Source organism: Ananas comosus, linkage group 10 (assembly GCF_001540865.1).
Source record: "Ananas comosus cultivar F153 linkage group 10, ASM154086v1, whole genome shotgun sequence".
Classification (NCBI taxonomy): Eukaryota; Viridiplantae; Streptophyta; class Magnoliopsida; order Poales; family Bromeliaceae; genus Ananas; species Ananas comosus.
In genome coordinates, this window is record NC_033630.1 from 11868003 (window position 1) to 11875716 (window position 7714).

The window sequence follows — 7714 nt, forward strand, 5'->3', positions numbered from 1 at the left end:
AAAAATCTCACATATTTTACTAGCGAATTTTTCGTGTAAATTTTTGTAGTTGTTGTTCTAATTTGTGCTTAAACTCAACTAAAGGATTCATGGCATATTTTATCCCTATTTTTGGCGAAAAATTACGCATATTTTACCAGCGAATTTCCCGCGTAAATGTTGGTGTTTGTTGTTCTAATTTGTACTTAAACCAAAACTCTTATCTAATGCAGGGAGTATCATGTGATCTCTTTGATGGATTGTGGTACATCACAGTTCTAAACATCGGGCCGGTCCTCGAAAACTCGCTTCAATGCGCTCCCGACGCGAAATTCGGCGCCGAGATCTTCGATCTCAAGCATTTAAAAGCTCTCTCTCTCTACAATTGCTTCTCCGTCGACCGACCGTCGTCGATTCCGCCCTCCGGTTGGGAGTCTCTCTCAAACAGCTTGGAAACACTCGAGTTCCGGTCGAACCCGGGTCTCGTCGGGCCGATCCCGCCCTTAGTCGGCCAACTCACCAATCTCCGATCACTCGTCATGGTCGAAAACGGCCTAACCGGAGAGCTCCCTCGCGAAATCGGCAACTTGTTCAATCTCCGACGGCTCGTGCTCTCCGGGAACAAGTTTTCGGGCCGAATTCCGACTTCCCTTGGTAATAACAACAATCACAGTTCAACTGAGCTCTTGATATTGGATCTTAGTAGGAATTCGCTAACTGGTTCTCTACCTCCGTCGCTAGGTCAATTGAGCTCGCTCTTAAAGCTCGATCTAAGTAGCAATTCACTCAATGGGAGCCTCCCTTTCGAGCTCGCGAACTTGAAGAATCTCACACTCTTAGATCTCAGGAACAATAACTTATCCTGCGGGTCGGATCGATCGCTTAACGGAATGGTCTCTCTGCAAGATTTGCTCCTCTCGAACAATCCGTTCGGCGGTACTTTGATCGAATTCACGTGGGAGAACATGTTGAGTCTCACCACATTGGATCTTTCTTACATGGGTCTCACCGGAAAGATCCCCGAAACAATGACAAGTTTGCGGGGATTGAGGTTCTTAGCATTGGACAACAATCACTTAACCGGCGTCGTTCCGCGGGATCTCGAAACTTTGCCTAACTTAAGTGCTCTTTACCTCAATGGGAACAACTTCACCGGAAGGCTCGGGTTCTCCGCAGGATTCTACGACAAAATGGGGAGGAGATTTGCGTCGTGGGGCAACCCGAATTTGTGTTACGATGTCGCGGTGACGGGTGTAGGGAAGGCCCCTCTTGGTGTGCAACAATGCAAGGGTGTGCAACAAGCTTCGGATGGCGATTCGGGTTTGCGAAACAAGGTGGATAGCAAGAACCCGGATGCGAACGCGAATTCGAGCTTGTTGGCTTCGTTCGGGTTATCGGGTTCTAAAATCGACGGATTTTGGTGGGTTCTTGTTGTTCAAGAGATCGTCGCGGCGTTTCTTTTGGTTATGGTATTGTAGTTGGAAAAAAAAAAAAAAAAAAAAATTGTGAGGGGGAGTTAGTGATCTTAGTTTTGTAAGTTGTTTTGACTTATGATTATACATCTATAGTTGCTTTTTTGGCTAATATTTGTATATCTTTGTAATGTATAAGATGGAAGCAAGGAATATTATGGTTGGGAAATGAGATCATTAAATGGAATTAATTCTAGTGCTAAATAGTTGAATGGAAAGTGAGCACTAATCATATCATTAATTTGCTGTTTGTTTTGTTAGAATTGTTAATTTCGAAATATTATTAATGAGTCAGTGTTATATATTATATATTTAGCAGTGTTATTAATGAGTTTAATTCTTTTAAAATGGGTATTTTATTAGGGGTTAAACTTGAGATACCTATTAAAAGACTAATCAATGATACATGGTTAGTAGTTTTAGCAGTGGATTTTAAGGTTTTTTTTAAAAATTTTTTTTTAATTTTTGAAATTTTTTGTACATTGCAGCAACAGTGAAACAGAAAGGCAAACAAATTGCCTTCTCAAATCATTGCAGAAAGTTGCAGCAGATCAGAGTGTGATTTGAAAGGAGTGGAGGGCAGTCCAAACAATGTGGGCTATAATTTAATGCAGAAGATGAAGAGATTGGTATTTTATTTTTTTGGGTAAACTTGAAATATTACTTCTGTAGTTTCGCCTTTTTTAATTTTAGTACCATATGATTTAAAATGTATCAATTTTGTATTTTGTTTTTTTTTTTTCTCGTCAACTCCTTCGTTAACATTTTATTAAATTATATATAAAAAACTTCAGATATTTCATCTAGATTTATCGAATATTCATTTTAATACCTTTTAGTTTTAACTTTGTCACTAATTTAACGAAAAAAATTAGTAGATGGGATAATAAAAAAAATTTGAAATCACGGGGTATTAAATTGATACATTTTAAACCACAAGGTATTAAAATAAAAAAGTACAAAATTATAGGGGCGGTATTTGAAGTTTTTTCTTATTTTTTTATCTTATTTTTATTTCTAAGAACCAAAATCTTTAGTGATAATTGCCCCTATACCTCTCAAAATTTTTAAAATATTTTATTTACCTCTATTTTTTTATTTCAAATAAATCTTTTATATATTTTTTCGTTATTGAAAAATGCCCCTACTGTTAGTGCCCGTTAAATCATTCCAGGTTAAATCTGAATTAAATTTTTATAATAGTTAAAAAATAGTAAAATACATATTTTGTCCCTAACTTAAGGGCAAATTAAAAAAATTGGTGATACTAGAAGAGTATATTTGAAAATACAAAAAGTCAAAATACTTCTTTTGCCCCACATTAAAGGCAAATAAGAAAAGTTGGTGATAATAAAAGGATATATTTGAAAGGACAAAATAGTAATTTAATAGAGATAACGGTTATTACTAACAATTTACTAAGAGAATTTAACTCTATCACTATATTTAAAAAACTTTGGAACTTTAAAAAGGTATTTTTAATATTAACTTTCCAAAAAGGGTAAATAAAAAAGTCAATCGGAAACTTTTTAGGAGTATATAAGCAATTGTCCCAAATATTTAAGGCTTCGTTTGGAATTGCGGGGAAATAGCGTTACGTGCAATGAGAAAGTACGATGAAAAAATACTATGTTTGTTTTTATACCTAATATTGCGTTTCGCATATCGCGATGAGTCGGTTACAATATATTTTCTGCGGTTTCATCGAAGAACGTAGAAATATATTTTTATATATTTTTTATTCCAACTCTATCTTATCTAATAGCGTTTGATGGGACTCGATACCAAACAAAGCGTGAGTAAACTAGCTATGTTTTTTTTCTCTTTTTCTTTTTTGATCAATCAACAACTTAGCCTGGATTCTCCAAGCACTGCTAGGCTGCTACAGTTGGAGACATACAGCAGAGCTGTGCAGCTGTGTAGAAGAACAGCATAGAGTGGGAGGCTGCTGCTGCTGCTTTGCTGCTGCTGCTGTTGCTGTTGATGCAGTGCTGCTGCTGCTGCTGCTGCTTCTTTTGAAGAGTAGGCTCACTGTTTGAGGTGGGCTGTGTGTATTTAGCATGTCTAGGGACTAGGGTGGAAGTTACTCTCTCTCTCTCTCTCTCTATCTAGATCTCTCTCTCTCTAGATCTCTCTCTCCATGTATGTATATAAATATTTGTAGCTGTTGCAGTGGTGCAGCTTCTGTGATGATTGAATGTGGGGACCTCTCAAAGTACAACATTCTTTTTTTTTACTTTAGAGGTGAGTTAAATTGGCTAAGTTTCCATTGGGTCAAGGCAATAATTGTATGTATGTACATTGGTACTCTTTGGTACCCTCTCTATCCCTCTCTCCCCCCTCTCATGTGTGCAGAAGGTTTAAGGTATACTAATACAGTAACATGTGCGATGCGATGAATAAATAATTAGAAAAAAAAAATAACAACAAAGAAAGAGAAAACGATAATGAAAGAAACGATGATAAAGATTCATCTTGCCGATGAAGAAAACTGAAGGAAGAGGAAGATGAACAGTTCGGCTCAATGCAAAGGTGTGCGCGGTTTGGTTCACGCAAAAAAAAAAAGGTTTACTTGGTTCGATTTTAAGTATAGAAAGAGAAAATCAGGTTGATTTCAAACAAAGAAAGAGAAAACATGTAGAAAATTTAAGCTAGTTCGGGAGAGCCCACACCTAACAATAATCAGTTCAGTTCAAGCAAAGAAAGAGAAAAATCCGGTCCGATTCAAGCAAAGAAAGAAGAAAACATGTGGAGCATCTGAGCCGATTTTAGTTAGAGCCCACACTCAACAATGAAAGACATGTTGCCATGTGTCAAATTTAAGAGGAATAATGTATAGACATAAAGGTATAGATATAGAAGGTATAGATATAGAGGTATAAATGATGCAGTAAAAAAAAACTAATTAGGATTTTTAAAAATTTTTAATTTTTAATTTTTTAATTTATTTTATATGCTTTTTCACATTTTTAAGATGTAAAATTTACATCACTTTACAATATTTCAAACTATATTATATTCAACCTAAATATTTTAAAATATAAATTCAAATATAACATAACAAATTTAAGAGGGATAATGTATAGGTATAGAGGTATAGATGATGCAGTAAAGAAAACAACTAATTAGGATTTTTAAAAATTTTCAATTTTTTTAATTTATTTTATATGTTTTTTTAGATTTTTTAGATGTAAAATTTACATCACTTTACAATATTTTAAAATATATTACATTTAACCTAAATATTTTAAAATATAAGCTCAAATATAACTCCAAATATATATATATATATATATATATATATATAATTTAATGTAAAATTAATTTGGATTCTGATCATTTTTGGGGTTAGGTTTGGATCAAATACAGTCAACATTCACAACTGCATTAGAATCAGTCGATTTTTTATTTTTGATATCTACATTTAAAATTATATTCGTTTAGTATCAAATTAATTTGTTCCATTTAATTCAGACTCGCATAAAATTTTGAATATCTATAAACATTAGAGTTCGTTTGTTTTGGTGTAAGTGGAGGGATGGAACTCAAGTTCCATCACTTTCGTTATTTGTTTTGGTGTAAGTCAAAAATATAGTGTAACTCAAGTTACGTTAGATCTCTACTTCACCAACTCTCGACTTCCTCCTCTAAAGTGCCGAACTCGACTTCCGCTACACTTAACCCCCTCTAAAATCTTTATTAAATAGTAAAACCTAAACTCTACTTCTTTTATAATGGATTAGAATTACCTTATTTATAATAAACTAGAATTATCTTTAAATAATAATAATAAATTTAATTATATAATAGGTTAAATTTTATAGTGGTAAATTTACTACTTCATTTAAGAGATAATGAGATCCGCTTACTTACATCAAAACAAACAACGAAATTCAAAAAATAAATTTTACCAGTACCAAATTATACCAAAACAAACAGCAGAAGTGATTGAATTTAACTTTCAGATCGTACGAGTTACGTCAAAATAAATAATAAAAAAATAATTATATTTTAGAAAAATTTAAATATTATTATATTTGACTTACGTTGGATCTACAAATTCGTCAATCCAAACGCCCCTGAGGTTCCTACCTCTTGGTGGCTTTATGGTACATCAAACAATGCAGCATTTTGTTTGTTCCCTATGTAGGATTTTGCACTCCAATGCATGATGCTAATATCCTTTGATTTGATGGTTATGATGACTCTCTCTCTCTCCTCTCTCTCTCTCCCACCATTCAATCACACTTGATTTGATTGGTTGTGATGGGAAAGAGATATAATGGTCCTCAAAGATGGATAAATCTTTAATATAACATAATATAAATACAAATAAATAAAAAATTAAAAAAATGCTATTTATATATTTTATATAAATGTGTATCTTTTATTTTATCCATCCCAGAATTATTTTAATTTTTAAAATTTTTAATTTTGAAATATAACAATCACAGGACTAGTAGAATAAAATTAATCTATCCCAAAATTCATAAAATTCTTTGATTTTTAGAATTACAAAAACTAATTTGAATGGGGTGTAAAATTTAAACTGGTTAAAAGTATGTGGATATACTGATGTGCATATTTATATTTTTAAAGTAAAAATATGCAATACTTAAACTATAGAGTATTTTGAGGCGACCATTCAATTTTTCAAAATTTTGATTTTATCATCCAAACTTTTAGTTTGTTTGATTTGATTCAGTTAAAGACATTTTGAGGCGAATATCTCATTTATTTTTATAGATTAGATTATTATATCTTATACAATTCTTGTAACTACAAATTAATAAAAGTAAGTAGTTTAAATTTTAAAGTTAAAAGTAACATTGCCGACTCAAATCAAATAAATTAAAAAAAGAAAAATCAAAATTCAGAAAGGCCGCTATCTACAGTGCATAGCTCAAGTAAGTTTTGTGCATTTTTACTTCTTTTTAATTATGTATTTGTTATAATGCAATGTGTTGTTATAATGCAATGTGTTCATACTATTTCATATAGGTTTTCCTATTGAAAGTGGGCCTAAACGGGTATCAGGCTTCGGATTCGGGTATAGGCCAAGATTCACTCCTTCCAATAGTTTAGGCCTAAAGCCGCTCTGATGCCCATTTAGTTTAATGGAGCCCCGCGGAACAATTCCGACCCGGCCCAGTTCCACTCCCATATTACATCAGTGTGTATATATATATATATATATATAGATGAAGAGATGAGAGAGAGAGAGAGAGAGAGAGAGAGAGAAGAGAATTAGGCTGGAATACTATTAATAGTAAACGTCTTTTGCTATCAGTTTTAACCCTTGGATGAAAAATTGTAGGGTCGGATGATATTTAGTCGGTTAGTTGAGTGGTCCCCCTTGGGTTGAGTGGTCCGCACTGGTTATAGTATTTAATCCAATGGTTAGAAATAATGAAAAGAGTTGATCCAAAGGCTAAAAAATGGTAGCAACAATGAAATTTCTACTAATAGATAGCCCAGTCCAACTCTTCTCTCTCTCTCTCTCTCTCTTCTCTCTCTCTCTCTTCTCTCTCTTCTATATATATATATATATAGCTTGACTGAGCTACTATCGGTAGTAAACGCGCCCAGTTTACTACTGATTTGTTTTCGATATAAGCTTTCAAATCACGATCAACACTGTTGAATATAATCTAAACTTATCTAAACTATCTAGAAATTAAATTTCATAAATTTCAACATCATTAACCGAACGATAAAGGGTCACAAATTCTGCAATTTTTTAATGGCGAGTATGATGCGTTTGTGCTCTTTAACGATATAGAAGAGTCCAAATCGGCTGATTTATTGTTAGAAAATTTTTTTGACTATTTAAAACAAGATCTAGAATTCTAGATCTTGAATAGAAAAATTGTATCATCACTTTTTGAAGGATATTCATTTTCAGCCATCCATTTTATGCCCACTTGATAGATTAGAGAATAATATCAAAGAATGTCACGCCCCGGATTACACGTTCCCCGGGCACGCCGACAAATGCCGATATTACAAGAAATTTTTCCTGTATACGAAGCGATAGTGTACCTGTAAATCAAACACTACTACGAACAGTAGTAGAGAGCTGCTAGAGAAAACTGAAGCTAAATAAAACAGAGTTTCATATACATATTCAGATCCAAAATACAGAGCTACTCGCACTGGCGAGTTAAGTCAATATATACATAAACTCGAAACAAAACATCTACCTGACAGTAGGGCACCTCTAGCTCAGCACGTTCGGGTAGGGCTCGTAACTCGCGACGCCC

General features: G+C 33.5%; 1 protein-coding gene across 2 annotated transcripts in view; it reads left to right on the forward strand.

The window, feature by feature from the left end:
* The window catches only part of LOC109715953 (piriformospora indica-insensitive protein 2-like), a 3711-nt gene extending 2048 nt beyond the window's left edge, over positions 1–1663 (forward strand). Inside the window, exons 2-3 of one of the 2 annotated variants that reach the window (XM_020241200.1) lie at positions 213–633; positions 721–1663. In XM_020241200.1, coding sequence (XP_020096789.1) covers positions 213–633; positions 721–1457 — 1158 coding nt within the window. In that variant the 3' untranslated portion in view covers positions 1458–1663. Of the gene's footprint in view, positions 1–212 lie in introns of both variants that reach the window. The other variant, XM_020241199.1, reaches the window with a different exon arrangement.